Source organism: Symphalangus syndactylus, chromosome 5, assembly GCF_028878055.3.
Source record: "Symphalangus syndactylus isolate Jambi chromosome 5, NHGRI_mSymSyn1-v2.1_pri, whole genome shotgun sequence".
NCBI lineage: Eukaryota > Metazoa > Chordata > Mammalia > Primates > Hylobatidae > Symphalangus > Symphalangus syndactylus.
In genome coordinates this window covers 145337280-145363444 of record NC_072427.2, presented here as the reverse complement: position 1 = coordinate 145363444, position 26165 = coordinate 145337280, and the positions used below count along the sequence as shown (strand labels likewise).

General features: G+C 40.1%; 1 protein-coding gene across 11 annotated transcripts; it reads left to right on the top strand.

Annotated features, from left to right (window-relative positions):
• The first annotated feature begins 4498 nt into the window (after nt 1-4498).
• On the top strand, nt 4499-16177 carry LOC129483371 (natural killer cells antigen CD94). 11 transcript variants are annotated; one of them, XM_063640790.1, is made up of 7 exons: nt 4499-4755; nt 6062-6154; nt 6300-6362; nt 8143-8294; nt 9769-9872; nt 11020-11120; nt 15618-15857. In XM_063640790.1, the coding sequence occupies exons 1-7, from the start codon at nt 4749-4751 to the stop codon at nt 15662-15664; spliced, it is 567 nt and encodes a 188-aa protein (XP_063496860.1). In that variant the 5' UTR covers nt 4499-4748; the 3' UTR covers nt 15665-15857. The 11 variants fall into 11 exon arrangements, with proteins under 11 accessions (XP_063496860.1, XP_063496858.1, XP_055136644.2 ...); XM_063640788.1 differs by lacking the exon at nt 15618-15857 and adding an exon at nt 15920-16177 and having other exon boundaries at nt 4514-4755; nt 9766-9872; XM_055280669.2 differs by lacking the exon at nt 15618-15857 and adding an exon at nt 15920-16174 and having other exon boundaries at nt 4514-4755.
• The last annotated feature ends 9988 nt before the right edge of the window (nt 16178-26165 follow it).

Sequence of the window (26165 nt, the reverse complement as noted above, 5' to 3'; positions counted from 1 at the left end):
ACTCATTGAAGGGCTGGATGATTGACACTTGAATGGCATCCTGAACTGCATAAAGGAGTAGGGACTGGGGTTTACTGGAGGGGGCTTCTGGAAGAGGGACATGTTGTGGGAGGGTGAAGGTGAAGAAATACATGTTGAATAACGATTTTCTTGCTATGTAAATAAGAGTTCTTCAGGGGAAAAGTTTAGGAGCAGCTCTTTTCCTGATATAGATAATTTTACTAATATAGATTTCCTTTACAGATGTAATTTTCCTTTACAAAAGGGCAGCTTTTCACATGAGCTACTCTTGTGTCTGCAGTTTCTCAAAATAACCAGCTTGAAATATGCCAACAAAGAAAAATATTTTTGGGGGACATATTCTAGTCTTCTGCTGTCATATTTTGGGGTGATGTGTCCTGAGCCCCAACAACACATTTCTTTTTCTGGCATGCATCCCCAAATAGCCCCTGCATATAAGATAAGCAAAATAATTTGGGATATTTATATATCAAGTCCTGAGATCCATTGGTATGAGAGTGGCAAAGCTTTGAGCAGATCTAGGGGGAAAAGAAGTCCCAAGGCCTATAGATGCAAATGTCTGTTCAAGTACAACAAAGGTTCCTAGATATAAGAGAGGGGCAATGATAACTTGGGCTATAAGATGAAAGGCAAGGAGTGTTTGCTTCTATACATGTAATTTATGTATATTTCTCATTATCTATGTGGACAAAACTTAACCAGTTCTTCAAGAAGGTAACATAAAGGATTGGATTGTCAAATCAGTATCACAAGCATCCTCAGAGATTTCACCCAGCATCATGCTTTACTCATAATTTCAGTTATACAATAATCGTGAGGTACAGACAAAACAGTGGAAAACCCAGGCCTGCAAAAGCACCCACTCATTCTTACTTTCCCCTTAGGACGCACTCTGGCCCAGACAAACAGATAAACATATGAGGTTTCTTAATGGTGTTTGTGGCTGCACCATTTACACAAAAGGAGATGTTTTGGTCATGACATATCTCCATTTTATGGTTACATGGTTATGGTTACACATAGTTTATGTGACATTTTTCCAGGAAGCCACCCTCCATAAACCCACAGATTCTAGTTTTATGCTTTTTTTTTGTAGTGTGTTTTGCTCTTTTCACCCAGGCTGGAGTGCAATGGTGTGATCTCAGCTCATCGAATTCAAGAGACTCTCATGCCTCAGCCTCCCAAGTAGCAGGGGTTACAGGCGTGTGCCACCATGCCTGACTAATTTTGTATTTTTAGTAGAGACAGGGTTTCTCCATGTTAGCCAGGCTGGCCTCGAACTCCTGACCTCAGGTGATCCACCTGCCTTGGCCTCCCAAAGAGCTGAGATTACAGGCGTGAGCCACTATGCCCGGCCTTAGTTTTATTTTTTTATTTGATTTTACCACTAACAATTTTAGACAATCTAATACATCTTGCTAAAATCATTCCACTGATAAGGATTTTGCAAGCAAAATCCACTATATATAAGAAACCACTATAGCTAGTAGGTTTGGGATTAGCATGTTTACAATGAGATTTTACCAGGTCAGTAACGTCTGTTGTTTTTTCTCAGGGAGCCCTCTCTGCCTGTTAAAAGAATAATTTGCAGCCTGATGCGAGCAATTTTCTTTCCACTCAAAGAATGCATTTTCTAAAAGCAGTGAGATCAAAATAAATTTTTCCCTTGGGGATACTAGAATGTATACTATTATTTTGTTCTGCAACATTTTAGTTATACATTTTTAGGTAGGGAAAAGACTTCACTGTTTCTATGTCAAGTGAACATTAGTTTCTTTCCCCCGGCTTTTGACTAAGGCTTAAAAGTTGACTTAGCTATTGAAGTCATCACTTGCTCTTAACAAGGGCACTAGTAAACTGCAGGGGAGGAAGAGGGCATCTTCCTGCAGTGGATACTAGGGGATGGGAGGTTCTGCAAAGACAGATGTTCTTTTGGCAGGATACCTAACTTTTCAAAAGCAAATTTATATAAGTGAAGCTGGATATTTCAGCGGAATTTAGTCTAGTTCTCTCGGCAGCACACTCAGAGAATACTTTGAGTGGAAACTTTATTTGGAATTGTGTATGCCATAAAGATAGGAAAGGAAGTGTAATAGGAAAGGGAAAGTGGAACGCAATAAAGGTTATTTTCTTAATCTAGCTTCCAGAGGAGGTGACTAGAACATAACACTATTGAGTAATTTTGGGAAATGGGGCAAAACGCAATGTTCAGAATTACCTGACTTTAGGGCTGAGACTGCTGGACTATACAGCAAATCACAAGATTCGTTTGTCGACGCCCATTCTGGTGATGATTATTCAGCACTTCCGGATTAGCATGTCTGAGAACAGCAAGGCTTTCAGCAGTTATTGGAGAAAAAAAGAACCCATAGATACAGCTATACAGATAACTAGTTGGCCATAGTTCCCCAAATATTCCAAGGGACATAGGCGAGGCAATGATAACCTCAGGAACAAGTGGAGATGAGTGGGAGAGATACAGTACATGGAAATCATTCACCTGTCTACGTACAAAAATAAATAGAAAGAACAGAGGCTGGGCACGGTGGCTCACGCCTGTAATCCCAGCACTTTGGGAGGCCCAGGCAGGCGGATCACGAGGTCAGGAGATCGAGACCATCCTGGCTAACACGGTGATACCCTGTCTCTACTAAAAAACAATACAAAAAATTAGCCGGGCTTTGTGGCGGGCGCCTGTAGTCCCAGCTACTCGGGAGGCTGAGGTAGGAGAATGGCGTGAACCCGGGCGGCGGAGCTTGCAGTGAGCCGAAGGAGCCACTGCACTCCAGCCTGCGCGACAGAGCGAGACTCCGTCTCAAAAAACAAAAAAACAAAACAAAAAGGACAATCAGAGTTGGCAGCTCAGAAAGAGTTAAAGTAAGGAGGTATATACATATATATTTACTGTGTGTGTGTGTGTGTGTGTTTAGGTATCTTAAATATGTAAGCCTGGAGTTCTTGAAGTAAACTTGTATTTGTTGGATTTTTATTTCTAAGTCAGTGAACTAAGATGAAAAAAGGACAATGATTGATGGATGTATTCTCACCAAACAGGGTTCTAAAAACTTAGAACCTCTAACTTCCAAATAAAGGTGGTTCTGTTAGTAATGAAAGTGTAGTAACAATCCCTATTGCACATTCTGTCATAAATTTGTACTCTCTCAAGAGAAAAACTAAAAGCAAACCCCTAATCTCCTATATTTTGAGGCAATTTTACACGGGGGAAAAATAATCAATATCAGATAGGTTTCTTCTGGATCAGCTTTTTCTAACACTAAAACTAAAAATGAATAGATTTCAAGTAAGCCAAGGATTTTTAAATAAATCACTTCAACTAAGATTTGCATACAATCCGGATGAAGTAGATTTTACTTGTATACTTCAGTGAGGATTTATAGCTCAACGAATTTGGTGGTGCAATGAAAGCAGCCCTATGCACACAATGCGAACTGAAAAGATGGAAAGTTTTGACTTCATAAAAACTGAGAAATCAAAGTAGTCTTTTTTTTTCATTTTTTTTCTGTTGTTGGTTGAAAGCCCATCTTTTACAAAAAGGTTTATCTATAGTAATATTATAATGCTTGAACATAACCAATATACAAAATATAATACACAAAACATTTATTTGAGTGTCTGCTTTTGTATGGGGGTGCATGGTAGATTGTGTTTCCAGATACTAAATCATGGATCGAAATCTCTCCTTTCAAGATTCTTATTATAGCCAATCTCTTCCACATTGGAAATTTGACCTGTTCCACGTTTGATATTCCCATTAACAAGGTTACTCTTCTGTAGACGAAAAAGTGTATATCGAAGTATTAGTATAGTATCTGAATTAGATAACACACTAAACAATATAATAATGTATTAGTAAAAATAAGGAAAATAAAGAAGCTGAAGTTATGCTTAAAGAACTTCAAGAAAATGAAAATTGAGGTGTTGAAAAAAGCTTTTAAGGCTAACGTGAATGAGGCATTCAAGTGGGAAACCCATCCAGTTCTACTTTTTTGAACTTTGCCTGTCATGGCCAGGATAATTAGGTAGAGATCAGAAGAACAGAGTGAGACATGGAAATCCCAATTTACATGACCTTTGGCAAATTACTTAGCTCTGTATGCCTCAGTTTTCTCACTGATAGATTGATGATATTTATATATCTTTACTATCAAGCCATTTACAGAAATAAATGAGCTAACATATGCCAAGTGCTTTAAATTGTGTTAAGTACAAGGTAAATAATAAATGTTTATTATTATTAAAAGAGGAGAATTCCATGAGTAATTTGGTTATACTAAGTAAATTTACCTTTGGTGTGCCCATCATTTCCTTCATTTTCCAGATAACTCTTTAAAATGAATTTGATTTTCAAACAATAAAAAACAAAACAGCAACAAAACTCCCTCTGACCTCCTCTCACCTTTTTTAGTCCTGGCCAAAGTGTTAATAATGCAAAAGTACTGTGAGAATTTCCTGTATTGTGGTTCCTGAAACACTTTAGAGGCTTGTGATTCTACTGCTTCTTATTCACACAATACATGTCTCACCAATAGAAGATTCAAAAACATCATTTAAATACACAATTTTTCATTCTCTTTTTTTGCTAAATTTCTTCATACTCAACTTTCAGATTCTTTAATCTCCAGCCCAGCTCCAACAATTCAACGCTGTGCTTTCTGAAAACGTACACATCGTGCCTTCTCTACTTCGCTCTTGGAACATAATTTCTCATGGCAGGTATGTGTGATTTCAGTCACTAAATTAAAAATAACCAGAAAATCTATTTCTTGGATTGGCTAATTTTGGGGTAACACTTTAAGAGAAAAGGACATGATTAGCAGTGGAAGTTTTCAGGATTTTCATGCATTAGCACTTTCCACATTCATTTTATTTTCCTGATTTTTCATTGTGTAACTTAGACATGATTTCATGAAGTTTTCTCACAGGTTTAAAGAGTGGCTTCTGACAGGGCTACCTTTAAATTCTGAATGAGAACTGAACTTTAGCCTGGTTAAATTGTGAGCAACAGTATTCTAGTATAGCAATAGAAAATGCCAAATATTAATGACACAATGCTGAAAAGTTTTTAATTGACTATTTATGTTGTGACATCCAAAAATTACACAAATGAACAGTTTGACACATTGTACTGTTGTTAATGACAACATCACTCTTTGAGAGTGTGTTCATGTTAGCACAGAATCTCCTAATGTTGAAATGTTTTAGGTGAAAGGCCAAAAGCAAGTAATTTTGAGTATGAACAAATGGACTGTTCTAGGGGAAAAAGGATTGTTTATGTATGTTCAGTGTACTGTGAAATGAAGCCAGGCCTCCAAGGTGTTATCCATCTGTTTGTTATCAGTTATCACACCAAGTCCAGAATGTTCTTATGTCTTCTTTTCCCTATAATGTCTCTACGAACCCATGAGCAGCTAGACATTTATCAGAGCAAAACCTGCATTGAAATGAGGAGAGGACATACTCTCAACTAGTATCATTGTGACAATGGTAGACTATGTTGAATGAAAGATTCTTGAGCTAGACACACTTTCATGGGATTTCTGACTTGGATACTTACTTACTTTGATACCTTGAGAAAATAACATTATTATTGGACCTTATGTTTTCTCATCTATGTAATGAGAATCATACTATCTATCTTGTGATTTTGTTGAGAGAATAAAAATAAATGCCTGTTTTGTAAGTCCATAAAACACAACGTGGTGCCTGTTAATATCTTCTTCCTCCAGATCTTTAAGCATCTCTGCCAATTTAAAACATAAACGGTAAATTCACTTTACTGCAACAGAGCTGGTAGAGAAGAAAATGTTTGCATAATCTTCCTGAAGAATAAGATACATCACATAAAAATGTTGGTATTGGGTGAAGTCCTGATTGGAAAATCTTCAGTGTTTTATTGGCAAGATGACTCCGTTATCAAATGAAAGAATGTTGTGGATTCTCCCTCACTAGTTTCTGCTCTTAAGAACTCAGCTCCCGTGTTTGCTCTTCAAGTCATTATTCTGTCTGTCTTTCTCTACAGTGTTTAAGACCACTCTGTGGAGGTTAATTTCTGGGACCTTAGGGATAATATGCCTTTCGTTGATGGCTACGTTGGGAATTTTGTTGAAAAATTGTAAGTTTTTCTAAGCAAGTCTCCATAAAAATCAAAACTGTGATTATATCATTTAATAATAAAGGCTTCATCTTGCTAATGTGTAATATTTTATTATTTCATAAACCCATACCTAATTAAGCAAATTTCTAATCATTTCTTACAGCTTTTACTAAACTGAGTATTGAGCCAGCATTTACTCCAGGACCCAAAATAGAACTCCAGAAAGGTAGGTCACATTTTTTGGAAAACTTAGCATTGGTAAAGGATTAAATAGGCAGTTTCTTGTTTTTCACACAGAGAGGCATGATGGAATATTATACTTAGAAATTTGCCTACCAATGTAGGATAGTCTCATTTTACATTACTCAATCTAATGTAAAAATGATTAAATTACATTGAATGTGTATCATTTGTACATTTAACTAATCAGGAAAATAGCAGCCTGAAACAAAAGATATGTTTCCTATATGAGTGCTCATAATTAAGTAACAAAAAATGAACCACAGGAAATGTTACAGTTAATCCTCATTACCTGCCTGAATTTGCTTATAACCTATATTTTTGCATCTCACTACTTTTCCTTTTCCAGAATATAGTGCACAGATTTCTAAACCATACTTATCCAGTGAAAGCCAGCTCAAAGTCCAATTTTTGTTTTTGGAGATGGAGTTTTGCTCTTGTCGTCCAGGCTGGAGTGCAGTGGCACGATCTTGGCTCACTGCCACATCCACCTCGCGGGTTCAAGTGATTCTCCCGCCTTCCTGCCTCAGCCTCCCAAGTAGCTGGGACTACAGGCGCTCGCCACCATGCCCAGCTAATTTTTATGTTATTAGTAGAGTCGGAGTTTCTCCATGTTGGCCAGGCTGGTCTCGAACTCCTGACCTCAGGTCATCCACCTGCCTCGGCTTCCAAAGTGTTGGGATTATAGGCATGAGCCACGGTACCTGGCAGAGCCACCGCACCCGGGCCCAATTTTCTAAATATATTTTTTTCAGAGTGCACCCCAAGTTGTCTCACCATCATCTTGATTATATAGTGCTTCATTTACAGTGCAACATCTTGGCCAGGCACAGTGGCTCACGTCTGTGATCCCAGCACTTGGGGAGGCTGAGGTAGGCATATTACTTGAGGTCAGAAGTTCAAGACGGGCCAACCCCGTCTGTACTAAAAATACAAAAACTAGCCAGGCATGGCGGCACGCACCTGTAGTATCAGTTACTCAAGAGGCTGAGTAATCACTTGAACCTGGGAGGCGGAGGTTGCAGTGAGCTGAGATGGTGCCACTGCACTCTAGCCTGGGCAACACAGCAAGACTGTCTCAAAAACAATTTAAAAATATAAAAATAATAGTGCAACATCTTCAGCACCACTTACATGGCAAAGATTTGAGTGCCCATGATGTGTCATGCTTTTTATTACTGTGGATAACAAATGTTGAAGACACTATTATTGATAAACTGTATAATTAAGCCTCAAGATAATTGATTTATTTATATTACCTTTTCAAAAATAAGATATCCAAACATATATCAAAATTCTCCAAATGTACCATATTCTTTTCTGACTCAGAAAATATGCTAAAATGTTTTCTTCCTTTAAATCTTCTTCATCTAGTTAACTCCTATTTATGCTACAGTACTTAGTTTTGGGTCACTTCCTCAAAAAAGGGTTCTTGTGACTGCTCCTCATCTTACACTCTGCTACATGCTATTTTAACATACTTAATTTTTTTTTGTATTTATCTAAATCATCACTAAATATCGTTAAAAAATTATTGAAAATTATATAATTGTGATTCTATCTCTAGAATATAATCTCCATGAGGAAAAAGCATCATGTTCATGTCTAATTAGTTCACATTAGTAGCCCCTGAAGTGTGGTGTATACAGTAGATTCTGAAAGAATGTTAAAAGAATACACAGCAAATAATTTTTGAATAATTAACTAGCATTGACAAATATGTCTAGTCTCCAGTGTCATTATTCATGCTTTATCTTTTCTGTCAGACTCTGACTGCTGTTCTTGCCAAGAAAAATGGGTTGGGTACCGATGCAACTGCTATTTCATTTCTAGTGAACAGAAAACTTGGAACGAAAGTAGGCATCTCTGTGCTTCTCAGAAATCCAGTCTGCTTCAGCTTCAAAACACAGATGAACTGGCATGTGCTAAGTCTGATTTTCTACATTTTCTTTGATCTAGAAAAATATACTATCTAAACAAGTTAAATACTTTGATTTAAGTCATTAATCACATAGTAAGTGGATGGTTATATTGGAATCGAGTTATCTGTTCTGTGTACCTTAAAGTACTCATTGTAAAATCTTTATTAAATTCCTCAATGATTTATATCATGGGGATACAAATCAAGAAAGGTGCCAAATAAGGTGAAAGAAACTTTTCAGGAAGAATTCAAAGAAGATAATAGGTCATTATATTTACCCATTTTATTTGAAGAACCAGCTAAATGACTGTGATTCTTAACTCTTTTAATTGAATTTATAATTTCTTTTATAATTTTATAGTTTTTGTCATCTTTCTGGGATATAAGCTAATATGGAAAATATGGTAAGAAAAAATACCCAATTCTTTTTTTTTTTTTTTTTTTTGAGACAGAGTTTTACCCTGTTGCCCAGGCTGGAGTGCACTGGTGCGATCTCGGCTCACTGCAGCCTCCACCTCCTGGGTTCAAGTGATTCTCCTGCCTCAGCCTCCTGAGTAGCTGGGATTACAGGCACCTGCCACCAGGCCTGGCACTTTTTGTATTTTTAGTAGAGACAGGGTTTCGCCATATTGGCCAGGCTGGTCTTGAACTCCTGACCTCGGGTGATCTAGCTGCCTTGGACTCCCAAAGTGCTAGGATTACAGGCATGAGCCACCATGCCTGGCCCTAATTACCCAATTCTTTTTCTTTTTTTTTTTTTTTGAGACGGAGTCTTTCTCTGTCGCCCAGGCTGGAGTGCAGTGGCGTAATCTCGGCTCACTGCAAGCTCCGTCTCCCAGGTTCACACCATTCTCCTGCCTCAGCCTCCTGAGTAGCTGGGACTACAGCTGCCTGCCACTATGCCCGGCTAATTTTTTGTATTTTTAGTAGAGACTGGGTTTCACCGTGTTAGCCAGGATGGTCTCGATCTCCTGACCTCGTGATCCGCCCGCCTCTGCCTCCCAAAGTGCTGGGATTACAGGCGTGAGCCACTGTGCCCGGCCCCTAATTGCCCAATTCTTAAGAAAAAGTGAAAAAATTCTCCTGCTGCGTGCAGCACCTTTGCTGATTATAGGTTGAGTAGATGATACCCATGGGATTCATCCTTTACAATACCATGATTTTGGAATCAAATTTAATCTTTGATCTCTCATGAAGAAAGTGTTCCATAAAAACTGTATCTCCTTTTATAAGGTTTCTAATTATTCAAGAAGTGAGATTTTGTGGTATTTTTTTCTCCATATATGAATGGGCCTGATAAATGAGAACTTTGAGTCATGTGACTATACCTTTTAAATAGGAGTTAAAAATAATTTCCGTTTGTGTGATGGACAGACTGAATCTTATTCTAAACACTGACTTTCCCTCAAAATATGTTATTCCCAGAGTAGATTAAAATTAGATTAATGTGATTGTCTTTTACCTGAAGCAGGATTTTATGAGCTCCAGTCAACAATTTTACTGGACTGGACTCTCTTACAGTGAGGAGCACACCGCCTGGTTGTGGGAGAATGGCTCTGCACCCTCCCAGTATCTGTAAGTTTCTGGCAATCATGGCCTTTTTTGCTCTTTATGAATTTGTCCTTAGATGAGACTAGTAAAGGTCACATCCAGGAACACTGTAGCTGAAATAACCTTGTCTAGGGCATGAGAATTCAGTAAAAGGAAAAAGTACAACAAAATAACAATTTTAGATCTAGGCAGATCTAAGCCACTCTAAGTGTTAAAATCAAAACAGAAGATAATGCCTAATGAAAGGAGGTCAGGGATATAGGATAGTTGGTGCAAAAAAATACTGATAATCGTTACATGCTTGCCTATATTACTTAAATTTTTAAATTAAAAATATATTATTTTGTAATCACATGGACAACAAAACCAAAACATTACAAATCTCCAGAAAGTGCAATGCATAAGCCCTCTTAGTTCAAATTAAACATTTGAAAGGTATTATATTTCATCCTATATCTTTTGTCAGTTAACTGAAGTGCATTTTTCCTAAATCAATCTTCATACAAGAATGTGAAGAGGGCCAGGGATGATGGCTTGAGCATCCAAGTTAATGCTCAAGTGACATGAAAGTTAGTGTATTTGTGGCCATAAAAGAACTTTTAACATATGCTTTATTTTTGCCTTAGTACGAGCACTTGGAAGTATATGTGCATGTACAGATACTCATATACACAGAGGCAGTCCAAAAAAATAGTATGTCTATTACTTTATTTATTCTGGTAGACCCCAATATTCTCAGCATGCTCTTCTGTTTTATGCACTGTGGACTCATTTTCTGAATCTCATTTGCATTTATCAACATGAGATTTGCAGCATCACACAGGGACAAAGTTGATGCTTTGGTTTGTTTTCCTAGACTAGATCAGACAATACATCTTAAATAAAACAGAAGAAAAGCATATCACATATTTAAACCATTAATGACAACAGAAAAACAGCAAGGAAAAAATCCCTGGCCTCAATGCTATTGATTAGTGAGAAAATAACTGGGTATTTTGTAGCATTACACTAGAGAATCATGAAAATGGTGGTTACTGAAAAAAAAAAAAAAGGACTCAATATGTTAGTATCTCACTCAAAGGCTTTTAAAGTTTATATCATTTAATTGAAAAATTCCCTGAACATTCTTACTTCCTTTTTGTGTATATTAATATTTTCTTCTTCATTACAGATTTCCATTGCTTGAAACTTTTAATCCAAAGAACTGCATAGCGTATAATCCAAACGGAAATGCTTTAGATGAACCTTGTGAAGATAAAAATCGTTATATCTGTAAGCAACAGCTCATTTAAATGCTTCTTGGGGCAGAGAAGGTGGAGAGTAAAGACCTAACATTACTAACAATGATACAGTTGCCTGTTATATTATTACTAATTATCTACTTCTGGAGTCTATAAAATGTTTTCAAACAGTGTCATATACAATTGTCCTGTATGTGAAACAATGTGTTTTAAAATTGATGAAATTTGTACATCTACATTTGACAATTATAAAATTAATATAAAGAATTTTGTATTTTCATTTAATGTATGTATTTAATGTTAAATTCAATGTAGTTTTATTGCACATTTATGTAATTTTATTTACATTCTTGCTAATTCTCAGCAGAAATTTAAATAAAATTTAATTCACATCAAATAAAATTTACAAAATAAAATTTAACTCACACTGCCCAGGCTGGAGTATAGTGGCAAGATCATAGTTCATTGCAAGCTCAAGTGATCCTCCTGACTCAGCCTCCCAAGTAGCTAGGACTACAGGCACCATGCCACTATGTCCAGCTAATTTTTAATTTTTAACTTTTTGTCAAGACAAGGTCTCGCTATGTTGCCCAGGCTGGTCTTGAACTCCTGGCCTCAAGGGATTCTCCCACCTTGGATTCCCAAAGTGCTGGGATTATAGGTGTGAACCACCATCCCTGGCCCTCCTCACATTCTTGTATGAAGATTGATTTAGGAAAAATGCACTTCAGTTAACTGACAAAAGATATAGGATGAAATATAATACCTTTCAAATGTTTAATTTGAACTAAGCTTATGCATTGCACTTTCTGGAGATTTGTAATGTTTTGGTTTTGTCGTCCATGTGATTACAAAATAATATATCTTTTAATTAAAAATTTAAAATAATATAGGCAGGCATCTAATGATTATCAGTATTTTTTTGCGCCAACTATCCTATATCCCTGACCTCCTTTCATTAGGCATTATCTTCCGTTTTGATTTTAACACTTAGAGTGGTTTCCTCTGTTATGAATCAAAGCTGATCTATTTTCATCATTTTTGTGATGAAAACATTCATTTTGGTTGATTTAGGATGAAAGGATTTGGACTGGGTGCGGTGGTATATGCCTGTAATCCCAGCACTTTGGGAGGCCAAGGCGGGTGGATCACTTGAGGTCAGGAGTTTGAGACCAGCCTGGCTAACATGGTGAAACTCTGTCTCTACTAAAAATACAAAAATTAGCTAGGTGTGGTAATGCACGCCTGTAATCCCAGCTATTCGGGAGGCTGAGGCGAGAGGATCGCTTGAACCTAGGAGGCAGAGGTTGCAGTGAGTCGAGATTGCACCACTGCACTCCAGCCTGGGCGACAGAGCAAGACTCCCCTCCAAAAAATAAAAAACAACAACGAAAAAGGAAGGATTTAGAACCTTAATTGCATCTGAAAAACTGCCTCACCTTTGTTATTTAATGTACTCCAACCACGGAGTAACATCCCATCATAATCCCAAATCCCACTCAAACTAAAGGGGAAGGGATTATGCAGGTGTACACTAGGCCACTGGTGTACCAATTAGAAACCACTTTAGAGTTATGCCTACTGTACCCACATAATCCTAAAAATATGTTACAACTGCTACTTCATAGTTTATGCCACTTATTTTATTTTTTATTTGTATTATTATTTTTTGAGACACGGTTTCATTCCCATTGCTCAGGCTGTAGTGCAATGATGCAATCATGGTTCACTGCAGCTTCAACTTCCCAGGCTTAAGTGATCCTCCCACCTCAGCCTTCTGAGTAGTTGGGACTCAGGTGCGAGCCATCATGCTCAGCTAATTTTTTGTATCATTTGTAGAAATGGGGTTTCACATTGTTGCCCAGGCTGATTTTGAACTCCTGGGGTCAAGGGTTCTGCCCGCCTTGGCCTCCTAAAGTGCTGGAATTACAGGCACAAGCCACTGTGCCTGGCCAGTTTATATAATTTAAACACTGCCTTTTGGTTCCTTAATTCGCATATGCTAGGACAAGTAATTATTTTTTAATTTAATTTAATTTAATTTTAATTTTATTTTATTTTACTTTAAGTTCTGGGATACACGTGCAGAATGTGCAGGTTTGTTACATAGGTATACACGTGCCATGATGGTTTGCTGCACCTATCGACCCATCATCTAGGTTTTAAGTCCCACATGCATTAGGTATTTGTCCTAATGCTCTTCCTCCCCTTGCTCCCAACCCCGACAGGCCTTGGTGTGTGATGTTCCCCTCCCTGTGTCCATGTATTCTCATTATTCAACTGCCACTTATTAGTGAGAACATGTGGTGTTTGGTTTTCTGTTCCTGTGTTAGTTTGCTAAGAATGATGGTTTCCAGCTTCATCCATGTCCCTGCAAAGGACATGAACTCATTCTTTTTTATGGCTGCATAGTATTCCATGGTGTATATGTGCCATATTTTCTTTATCCAGTCTATCACTGATGGGCATTTGGGTTGGTTCCAAGTCTTTGCTATGGTAAACAGTGCTGCAATAAACATACGTGTGCATGTGAGGACAAGTAATTATTTTCTGTTTTTCTCAATACATTGGTTATTGGTTCCTCCATTAGTTGTGAAGTCCTAATTAGGGAAAAGGAGTTAGGCTGGTGGGAGCAGGGAAAAGCAGAAAGAGAAAGCAGATAAGCTATGAGTCTGCCTTTCTTCATGGTCCAGGATATGGGCCATGTGCTAAACTATTACCAGACACCTGCAAGTTAGCTCACTGCCACCTCGGCATTATCAGTACTGGACAAAGCCCTCTGCAGCATCCAGCATAAACATTATTCCATAAAATCCTCAGCAAGCCTTTGTTTCTTTGCGGTCAGCTTTTCTTCTACTGATGCTGCCTGTTGCCTCCCTGGAAACATATTTTCCTACTTTTCTTTAATAAATCTGCCTTTCTTTACCTACAGCCATCTTGGCAAATTCTTTTACCTCAATGCCACTGGCCCAGATAGCTGTAGCTCACCCACAACGTTAGTGTATTAGTCCATTCTTATGCTGCTAATAAAGATATACCCAAGACTGGGAAATTTATAAAGTAAAGACATTTAATTGACTCACAGTTCTGCAGGGCTGGAGAAGCCTCAGGAAACTCACAGTAATGACAGAAGGGAAAGCAAGCACATCCTTCTTCACATGGCAGCAGAAAGGAGAAGTGCTGAACCAAAGGAAAAAAAGCCTCTTATTAAATCATCAGATCTAGTGAGGACTCACTCACTATCATGAGAACAGCAAAGAGGTAACCACCCCCCATGATTAAATTACCTCCTACCAGTTCCCTCCCACGATACGTGAGGATTATGGGCACTACAATTCAAGATGAGATTTGGGTGGGGACACAGCCAAGCCATATCAGTTAGTGACATCTGTATTCCATATTGCATGCATAAGAAAGTGAGTTATTTTACAACTGAACTGGGACAGCTCTTTGCTTATTTCCTGAGATGCCTAGGTGTCTGTTTTTGACTCTTGGCCATGATATGGGCAGTAGGCTAACTAACTAGCTAACTAATGGTTTATAGTGAGTTCTTTAAAGTTCAAAATCCCTCAGTGGAATCCAGGGTCAATTTGTTTATTGATAGCTTCCATATGAGATAATTACAGATCTTGTCCCTGCTATGTGACCAGACACAGATAAAAGACTTCAAGAAATTTCAGTTTCAGCTCTTCTGAAACCAAGTTTCATCACACAAATATTAGGTTTCATCCAGAGATGAATGATGTCTTTGTGCAAATATCTCTTGGTCCCACACTGCTTATTTGAATTCTCTTTCTCATACTGTATCATATTCCTTTCACTTATTAAAAGCTTTTCATGGCCAGGCGCGGTGGCTCAAGCCTGTAATCCCAGCACTTTGGGAGGCTGAGGCGGGTGGATCACGAGGTTAGGAGATCGAGACTATCCTGGCTAACACGGTGAAACCCCGTCTGTACTAAAAGTACAAAAAAATTAGCCGGGCGTGGTGGCAGGCACCTGTAGTCTCAGCTACTCAGGAGGCTGAGGCAGGAGAGTGGCGTGAACCCTGGAGGCAGAGCTGGCAGTTAGCCAAGATCGCGCCACTGCACCCCAGCCTGGGCGACAGAGCGAGACTCTGAAAAAAAAAAAAAAAAAAGCTTTGCATAAGTATGCTCATTAGAACCTTATAATTCATTTCAGTTATCTACACCTGGAAATGTTAGTTCTATAATTTTGGACTTTCTGAAACTTTTCTCTTTATATCCTAATGCAGGGGTTGAAAAACTTTTTTCAAAAAACTATACAGCATGTATTTTCAACTTTGTGGACCAGTCTCTGTTGAAACTTCTCAACCTTGCCATGGTGGTGCTAAAGAAGACATAAATAACACAAAAATAAACGGTTTGACTGTGTTACAAAAGAATTTAATTGACAAAACATACGTTGAGACAGATTTGGTCCACAGGCTATAGTTTACCAACATGTGCCGAAGTATGTAAGATGAGAATATAAGGCCATTAATTCTACTCTCTGCTTTATTCTTTTCCAGGTCACTTCTTACCAGTTGTAAATGTACTTGCAAATTTTGCTATATGAAAACAGTTATGTCTCTTACTACCAATCTGTGTTCATTTTAAAGGGTGACAATCTACAAATTATGTGTTCTGCAAGTTGCAAGATGTCCACCAATGATTCCCACCTTGTGCTATACATGCCTTTGTGGAATTTCCTTCCATACTGTATCAAGGTTGCTCTGTGTGACCAATGAAATAAAGTGGAAATGATGATATTTCATTTCTGAGAATAGGTCATGAAAGATAGTATGACTTCCTCCTTTTTCCTCTGTCCCAGACCACTTGATCTGGGGAAACCAGTTACAACGTCATGAGCAGCCCTGTTGAAAGCACCACGTGGCAAGGAACTGAAGACTCTTATGCACAGCCAGCAAGGAACTGAAGTCTATTTCCAATAGCCATGTTATGAGCCTTCTTTGCATGTATAGGCTTCAGTCTTAGTCAAGCCTTCAGATGATTACAGCCCCCAGCCAACATCTTGACGGCAACCTCATAAGAGACCCTGAGCTAGGTCCATCCTGCTATGCTGTTCGAGGATTCCTCACTCTCGGAAACTGTGTGAAATAGTAAAGTGTTTATTCTTTTCTTTTTTGAGACAGAGTCTCACTCTGTCACCCGGGCTGGAGTGCAGTGGCGCCATCTTGGCTCATTGCAACTTCCGCCTCCTGGATTCAAGCAATTCTCCTGCCTCAGCCTCCTGAGCAGCTGGGATTACAGGTGTGCACCACCACTCCTGGCTAATTTTTTTGTATTTTTAGTAGAGATGGGGTTTCACCATGTTGGTCAGGCTGGCCTTGAACTCCTGACCTCGTGATCCACCCACCTTGGCTTCCCAAAGTGCTGAGATTACAGGCGTGAGCCACCGTGCCTGGCCAGGAACCTAATTTCTTAACAGAAACAATAGCAGACAGAATTTAATGGTATTTCATTGTTTGAAAACAAAATTAACTGCCAAAATAAAATTCTGTGCCCAGGAAAAATATCCTTCAAAGATAGCAATGGAGGTGATAATAAACGTCTAGACTCTGATTTCATATATATGTATATATATATATATACACACACACATATATATATATACAATTATAGGTATATAACTCAATTTACTGACATATTAGAAGTACATTGGTTTGGTCCAGAAAGGTAGGACAATTCAAAGCCAGGGATTAGGAAGGTGTGGGTTTGGGGGGTGGTAGTTTCAGGCTATAGGTAAATTAAAACATTTTCTGGTTGACGATTAGTTGAGTTTGTCTAAAGACCTGGGGTCGATAGAAAATAAATATTCAGGTTAAGATAAAAAGTTGTGGAGACCAAGGTTCTTTTGAAGTCTTATAGTGGCTGCTCTTAAGAGACAATAGAATGATTTCCTATTCAGATATGTAAAAGGTGCTAGACTCTTAGTTAATCTCTTTAGGATTGGGAGGGCCTGGAGAAAAAGATCTAGCTATTTTAAGAGATTCTTTACATATGCAAATTTCTCCCCACAAAGGACAGCTTTGCAGGGCCATTTCAAAATATGGCGAGTAAACATGTTTTGGGATAAAACATTTGACTTTCTTCCTTGTCACATAATGTTATGCCAGAGTCAGATTGGAAAGTAAGTCATGATATACAGGGTTAAATGAAACCCATCTGATGCCAGTTTATGGTTTGTAGGGCATGACTCCCCAGACTCCTTGGATACGAATTTGGGCAAGATAAAAAAAATCAGAGCTTAATTCTCATGCCATTGAACTTTAAGAGTTCATTTGTAACTGAATTTATTTAGGTGATTTGGTCAACTGCCAAATACACAAACTCCAGTGAAACTCAAGCACTGAATACGTAAAAGCAAAATAAATGCAAGCACAGGAGAAAAATAAAGTATATGCTTACCAAGAAAAACAATAGCCTTCTCCAAATGAGGAAAAAAATTTCTTCATTCAAACCTCTAGGTCCAAACTTCATAGACAAGGTCAACAGAGGAAAAGAGTCCTCTTCCACAAGAGATCCAAACAAGGAGGAAAAGATCTTTCCCCACCAAATCCCAAATAAAACAGAAAACAAATCAAAATTGGGAGTTCTAAGAGAGACTTCTCCAAGCGGGAGAAGAAGTGACCCGTGGAAGTCAGGGTCAGGAGCCCTAAAGAGCCCAGTGTGGGTACCTCATGCTGTAGTTCCAAGGCCTGGTGAGTCTCCTTAAGGTGAATCACCTTTGGTCTTTCCTTCTGACACCAAGTACTGATATGGCTATGATGACTGGAAGAATACTAGCGTCCTTAATCTTGCGCCAAATTAGATAAAACGACATGGACATACGTGGAGTGGTTTTAAGGAGAGGAGAGTTTAATAAGCAAGAAAGAAGGAAGGAAGAGGAAAACAGCTCCCTTGTAGAGACAGAGGTAGGGCAGATTTAAACAAAGAGAAAACCCCATGTGCCGTGGAAAAGTGGCCACTTATATGAGGAGGCTGTGTTGTTTGATTTGCAACAACAAAGCAGTTGAGGTGGTATTTGATTTGCATAGGGCTAAGGGGATTGGTTTGATCAGGCATGTCACTCAGGTAGCCTGTGAAAAACCTGGCCCTCTTACCCTATAGCCTTTTAATATGCAAATACAGGGCCTCATGATGTTCTATACTCATGGGGATATGTGGGGGCAGCCATGTTACCAGGCACATGTGGGGGCAAGAGCAGGAAGAAGAAGGCAGGAATTGCCACGTTTGGGTGAACCCAGTTTCTAATGGCTGGCATTCGCACATCAAAGCTTGCCAGGCGGCTCTAAGAGCCAGTGCTTTCCTGCTAGACAAGAAACGTTTCTGGAGCTGCTTCAAAAGAAACAAAAATTTCCCAAGGACCCCTTTTTTTCTTTATCTGTCTAAAATAATTTCTTAGTAACTCCTATAATAGTATGTCAAAGTATAAATAAAAATGTAGACACAAATCTGTAAATGTAATGTTTTATTTGGGAAGAAAGAATCACAGTTCAGGGCATACACGTGGTCTTCAGTATATCCAAAGAGCAAAGAGAAGGTTAGAGGTTTTACATATTGCTTTTTGAGAAAGTTCATTGATATTTGTAAGGATTTGGTGAGCTGGTAAGCTCCGATTTTTGAGTGACAACAGTGTGAGCAAACATTAGTTCTAGAGTTGCAGTAAGCTACTTCAGAAGCTACAGATAAAACTGGTTTCTGGTTACAACAGGCAGTTTCAGCAGCCAGGCTTGCAGATAATTACATTCTTGGAGCAATGCTTTGTACCCAGAGTGCTTTTTCCACTGGATTCTCCATTCTTTTTTATTTAGGTATGAAAAGAATTACTCAGTTCTTATAATCAACTTTCACACCTAAATTACCTCCCAAAGGCCCCCTCCTAATACCATACCATTGGGAGTTAGGATTTCAAATATGAATTTTAGAGGAACAGAAACATTCTGTCCATAACATTCTGCCCATGGCAAAGTTTACGTTCTTTTAGCCTGCATTTATTCTGTAAAAAGTAAAGTAGAGGTTGCTCTTCAAAGACTTTCCTCCCTATCTAATTAGGAATAAATAGTAACTTCTCTTAGAAGCAAAATTTATTCAAAGACCTGTGCTCCTAAATATTTGCCCTGGCAAATATACCGGTCCAAGCAAGCATTAGGTCATAGCCTGTTCCTCTTCCTTATTTAAAAGTGTTTTTACCTTTCTCAGCATTCCACAAGTTACTTCCTCCTTCCTTTGTTCTCCTCTACCTTTGCCTCTTTTAAAAAGTTCTAAATTGCTAGCCAGTCGGGACAAACACAGAATGTGAGGTCCTGTTCCAGCCAATGGAAACTGGACACAGCAGTAGGGTGGACGCGGCAGGTTATAAATGACGCTGTCTCCTTTATTTGGTGTACACCCGTGGCAAAACTGCTGGTGAGTATACCCTTTCTGCAGGAAGTAAAAAAAAAATGGCCTTACTAAATTAAATTTATGTTCAAGTGCTATTTTTTATGGCACTGGGGAACAAGCATTTCAAACAATTTGGTGTCAGTCTGTATGGGGATACATTCTCCTCCAAGGGTGGTCTCCAGTCCTCCCTCATGAGGGAGTGCACTCCCCTACCTCATTGAAGGGGCCCTCAGGGATGAGAAATTGAGACGAATAAACCCAGACTCTCAGCAACACAGAGAGACAAAAAAAAAAAAAGAAACTGGCCAGCAACCTAGCTTAAAGGATCCTCACATACTGTGGCGACAACTCTGTGCACAGGCGAAGAAAGAAGAAGCCGTGGGAGCTGATAAAGTATTTCCTTGGTGATCAGGACAAAAAAAAAAAAAAAAAAAAAAAAGCCACAGGACAGTAAAGCATTCCTTAGTTAGGCCGTACGAATGAGAGAGAAACTGCAGGGTCAGTAGAATATTCCTTAGTCAGGATGTCTTGGCGGTTAAAAATAGGTGAGAAATCCCCATAGAGCGGGTGTTGAACCTCAGAAAGAGGTGAGAAATCCCCATGAGGGGGGTTGAATCTCAGAAAGAGGTGAGGAATCCCCATGGGGGGGGGGCGTTGAACCTCACACAAACTTCCAGTAGTAAGAAAAATATTCAGAACCCCCCCTTTCCTTTCTTCTCGGGGGAAGAAAGACTAGCTCCACTGCCACCGGTCCCTTCCCTAGGGGAAGGGGAAGGAGAGAGAAAACAGCAGCATAGGTGGCTGGCATAGAACAGGAATTAAAATAAATTAAAGAATGTGTAAGCAATAACTCAGTTGTATATAAGAAAACCCAATTCCCCCGAGGAAGAGAAAGAGCCGGAGTCCTTTAAAAATTAACTGCCTGTTTTTCTGTGGCTAGTGAGCCTTATCTCTCCCTTTCCCAGGCATTATGAAGACCCTGTTTCTCTAGCTGTGCAGCTGCAAGGTCGCCAGACTGATAAACTCAAGTCATAAAACATGTTTTTCCTTGGAAAGAAAGAAATGATGTAATGCATGTCTCAATTGAATAACTGTTTCTTGCTTCTGTAATATGCTTCCACCTGCACAAATCTTCCCCCACACACCAAATGCTTAAAAAGTAACTTGACTCTTTGTTCAGGGCTCAGTCATTTGGATGTTAATTCAACTAGGCCAGTTCACCTAAATGATAAAAATCCTCCTCAACCCCTTGGTGTCCCTGATTCCTTATCAATCCTGCTACAGGCAGAGACAAAAGAAAGAACAGCAGAAAAGAAAAAAACTAGGAGAGGAAGTCAGAGAGAAAGAAAGCAAATACTGCAAGCACAGAGCCAAACAACCAGGCAGCCATGCCAAAGGATAAGTCCCTCTCCCTAGCCCAGCTCTATGTGAAAAAGAGGGTGGGGAACCGGTGCCGGGAGGAGAGCAGAGGTGAAAGGGCATTATTCTTGCAATTTGCGGCAGGCATCCGCCAATCCTCTGGACCAGTGACTGCCTGGGGCCCAGACCACAGCCAGGCAAATCCCACCCACCCAGCCAGAGAAACTAAGTGTGTAAAGAAAGGAAAAAACACAAAAAGGGAAATCAGGAAAAATAAAAAATAAAAAACACAGGAGAAACAGACAGCCGCACATAGTGGGGGCAGGGCCCGTGCCATGACACGGCTCGCAGCAGGAGCGGGAGAACTCACGAAAAGAAAGGGAAACAGGATGAAAGAGGGGGGAAAATAGAGTGCAAATAAGAGAGAAATAGACGTAAAGAGTAAGAGAGAAACTGGAAAAGACAGAAATCAAAGGAAGATATAGAGAATGAAACTAGAAAAATAGTGTAAAACAAAAGCAGAAAGTTAAGACATGCTAAAGATTGTCTGCGAAGATCATAATGTCTCCAGAATTGGCGGGTTCTTAGTCTCACTGACTTCAAGAAAGAAGCCGCAGACCCTTGTGGTGAGTGTTACAGCGCTTAACGTGGCGCGTCTGAAGTTGTTCATTCCTTCCGGTGGGCTTGTGATCTCGCTGGCTTCAGGAGTGAAACTGCAGACCTTCGCAGTGAGTGTTACACCTCATAAAAGCAGTGTGGACCCAAAGAGTGAGCAGTGGCAAGATTTATTGCAAAGAACGAAACAACAAAGCTTCCACCGTGCGGAAAGGAACCGGAGTGGGTTGCCGTTGCTGGCTCGGGGAACCTGCTTTTATTCTCTTATCTAGCCCCACCCACGTCCTGCTGATTGGTAGAGCCAAGTGGTCTGTTTTGACAGGACGCTGATTGGTGTGTTCACACACCTTGAGCTAGATACAGAGTGCTGATTGGCATGTTTACAATCCGTGAGCTAGACATTAAGGTTCCCCACATCTCCACCAGAGCAGCTAGGTACAGTGTCCATTGGTGCACTCGAGCTAGACACAGGGTGCTGATTGGCGTGTTTACAATCCGTGAGCTAGGCATAAAGGTTCCCCACATCTCCACCAGACTCAGGAGCCCAGCTGGCTTCACCCAGTGGATCATGCACCGGGGCTGCAGGCGGATCTACCTGCCAGTCCCTTGCCGGGAGCTCGTACTCCTCAGCCCTTGGGTGGTCGATGGGACTGGGCGCCCTGGAGCAGGGGGCGGTGCTCGTCGGGGAGGCTCGGGCGGCACAGGAGCCCATGGAGGGGTGGGAGGCTCAGGCATGGTGGGCTGCTTGTCCCGAGCCCTGCCCCGCAGGAAGGCAGCCAAGGCCCGGCGAGAAATCCAGCACAGCGCCAGTGGGCTGGTACTGCTGGGGGACCCAGTACACCCTCCGCAGCCACGGGCCCGGGTGCTAAGTCCCTTATTGCCCGGGGCCGGCAGGGCCGCCCGGGTGCTCCGAGTGCAGGGCCTGCCGAGCTCACGCCCACCCGGAACTCCAGCCGGCCCGCAAGCGCCGCATGCACGCAGCCGCGGCTCCCGCTTGCGCCTCTCCCTCCACACCTCCTCGCAAGCTGAGGGAACCGGCTCCCGCCTTGGCCAGCCCAGAAAGGGGCCCCACAGTGCAGTGGTGGGCTGAAGGGCTCCCCAAGTGCCGCCAAAGTGGGAGCCCAGGCAGAGGAGGCACTGAGAGCGAGTGAGGACTGCCAGCACGCTGTCACCTCTCAATAAGAAAAGCTATAAAAGGGAATTTATGCAAGAAATATTGTATAATTGAAAAACAGGCCTCCTGAATGTAAAATTATTTAAAAAAACCGTTTATGTACAAGGTATGTAAAGAAAATACTTTAACAGGATTATAAGGAGGCATAAGAATATGGATTTTTACCTGCATTAAAGGCTAAAAATTTTTTTTTCTGTTTTAAAGATTTAAGCAAGTTTTAAAATGTTAATTGTAAAGGAAATTCTGTGTGTTAACATATTGGCTAAAGTTAAAGGGGTATCATCCAGTTTTTCTGTGAACTGGACATTACAATAAAATCACAATAGATTTTTCTTAAAGCACCAACCTGCTCTTTAACAAAAATTATGAACAGTTAAAGAATCTATAAAAGTCTTACCTTATAGTCAGACATTAAAATTGGATAAATAATGTCTACAAGATTTTATTAAAATTAAGTTGAACATTAATAGCACATTAATATAAAGGTAAAATTTAACGCATCTGGTATAAAATCATACAAAAACATTGTCAAATATAAAATGGTGTTTGGCTTTCTTAAGGCCTAAAGGGGGCCAGGTAAGTCACAAGGACCCTCATCCCCAAGGCCACAGGGTGCAGGGTGGTGAATGCCATAAGAAGGCCAAACATTAAGAGGGGGCAGGGCCACAGCGTCTCCTGGGCAGCGCTGAGCAGGAATAGAGCAAGGGGCATCACCATGACGCCTCAAGCCCCAGGATATGCAGCAGCAATTATATACTTAATTTATCTTCCACTTTCCCTTCCCTCGGAACTAAAAGTCTTTTAGCACAGGTACCACCCCTAGAATTTCCAGTACACCAGCACCAGCCTGAAAACCACGTCCTTATCAAAAGATAGAAAGAGGCCGGTCGCGGTGGCTTACGCTTGTAATCCCAGCACTTTGGGAGGCCGAGGTGGGTGGATCACGAGGTCAGGAGATCGAGACCACGGTGAAACCCCATCTCTACTAAAAATACAAAAAAAAAATTAGCCGGGCGTGGTGGCGGGCGCCTGTAATCCCAGCTACTCGGAGAGGCTGAGGCAGGAGAATGGCGTGAACCTGGGAGGCGGAGCTTGCAGTGAGCCGAGATCGCGCCACTGCACTCCAGCCTGGGTGAGAGAGCGAGACTCCGTCTCAAAAAAAAAAAAAAAAGATAGAAAGAAAAAAAATTCAAGCCAGCCTGGGAAGAACCCTATTTTATGCTATTAACCACTGAGACTGCCGTCCGCACAGCCAAGAAAAAAATGGTCCCACCATACTCGAGTCAAGAAAACATCTTCCTCTCAGAATCATGGGTTACTGTACTAGGATTAAGCCCTACTAAGTTAAAGAAAGCTTAATTTTCATATACCTTCTATATTGCTTCCTTTCCTTTCCTTATTTTGTTACTAGCTCTGTTGTTATTAATGTAACTAAGTCTGACTCAACTCAGACCATTGCCTTTAACGCTTGCTCTGTCATACCTTGTGGAAATGTAAAATATCAACAACAGCTAGCTTTTTCACACAAATACTTATGTCCCAGCCCTCTAATTGACACAGTTACCCCAGCACTCATTGTTGTAAAGACCTGCAGCCAACATGCTGATTTTCTGCTCCTACAGCCTGGCAACCTTGTAGTAAATGGGACTACACCCCTTAAACTACCCAGGAGCAAAGTTGGACTTCCACAACTGTCAGCCTTATCAATGTAACCCTGTCCTTTTCTTTATCACCACCTCCACCTTAACTAACTGTAGACCTGCCCTTCGTCACTTCTATGGTATTGGGATTGACATAAATGGAAAAGACCCCCTAAGTATTTTTAAAATATGCATTTTCCCCCCATCTCCGCCTTCTTCAGTAGCCCCAGTTCTAGATCCCACACCAGTTGCTCCTACATCTAATAAAACTAGGGTGTTTATTGTAAAAATAAGAGATCTAAGACAGACCTTAGCCATCAAGACAAAATATCAAGATGCAAATTCCTGGCTGAAATGGATTGAATAATCCATTCACATTTTAAATAAAAGCGATTATCACGCTTGTACACACGGTAGGCCAGAGGCCTAGATTATCTCCTTTCCACTTGGATGGTCTCCTTGTCATCCAGATATGGAGTGTATGGTGGCTCTTTTTCAAAATCCCACTGCTTGGGATAATCCATCATACTGAGCTCTCTCTGCTATTTCCTGAAATTCAACACCCTGCGGGTCAGCCTCCGAGGGCAATCCAGCTTCCACCTCTAAATGCCAAGTTTACTTTGTGCCTCTCATGGCAGGAGGAAACTTTGGTGTTCCTTGAAAGCATAAAAGCATACAAGAAGCCCAAGCCTTTCCAAGAGCTTGCCCATCAGTCTATGCTTAGCCATCCCCAAGCAAATGTATAGTGGTACTATGGAAGACCTTTACTGGACACTTGGCCAAATAATTGGAGCAGTACTTGTGCTCTAATCCAACTGGCTATCCCTTTCACGCTGGCATTTCATCAATCTAAAAAGGTAAAAACAAAACATCTCAGGCCAAAGGAAACTCCTTGAGTCCTTTAATCCTCAGGTTTACGTAAATATTATTAAGGTCCGTGAGAAGTGCCAAATAAGTTTAAAGCACAAAAATCAAATAGCTGCAAAATTTAAATCCATGTTGTTCTGGTAGGTAACCATAAATTAAAAAAAAAATTTAATTTCAATTCTCACCTCGTTTGCCCTTATTATTGGTGTACTTATTCTTGTAGACTGTTATATTATGCCCTGCCTTCAAAGTTTTATACAAAAACTTGTCTCTGATGCTCTTACAGAGTTAACTCCTAACTCTCCTCCATTCTATTAAAAAAAAAATTACTTCTCTTAGAAGGACAAACAAAGAATTAAGTCAAAACATATTAAACAAGACTGAAGAGGAATTATGAAATAAAAAAAGGGAGAATATTGTAAAAAGTAAAGTAGAGGTTCCTCTTCAAAGACTTTCCTCCCCATCTAATTAGAAATAAATAGGAACTTCTCTTAGAAGCAAAATTTATTCAAAGACCTATGCTCCTAAATATTTGCCCTGGTATGCTTATACTGGTCCAAGCATTAGGTCATAGCCTGTTCCTCTTCCTTATTTAAAGGTTTTTTTATCTTTCTCAGCATTCCACAAGTTACTTCCTCCTTCCTTTGTTCTCTACCTTTGCCTCTTTTAAAAAGTTCTAAGTTGCTAGCCAGTCGAGACAAATACAGAATGTGAGGTCCCGTTCCAGCCAATGGAAACTGGACACAGCAGTAGTGTGGACGTGTCAGGTTATAAATGACCCTGTCTCCTTTGTTCAGTGTACTCTCATGGCAGAACTGCTGGTGAGTGTATCCGTTCTTCAGGAAGTAAAAAATAGCCTTACTAAATAAATTAAATTTATGTTCAAGTCCTATTTCTTTATGACACTGGGGAACAGCATTTCAAACAATTCCATTCTAATAACCCCAAGTCTTAGCTTTTTACAGACTCAATTGTAAAGTCTAAAGTCCAAGGTCTTATCTAAATATCATCAAACA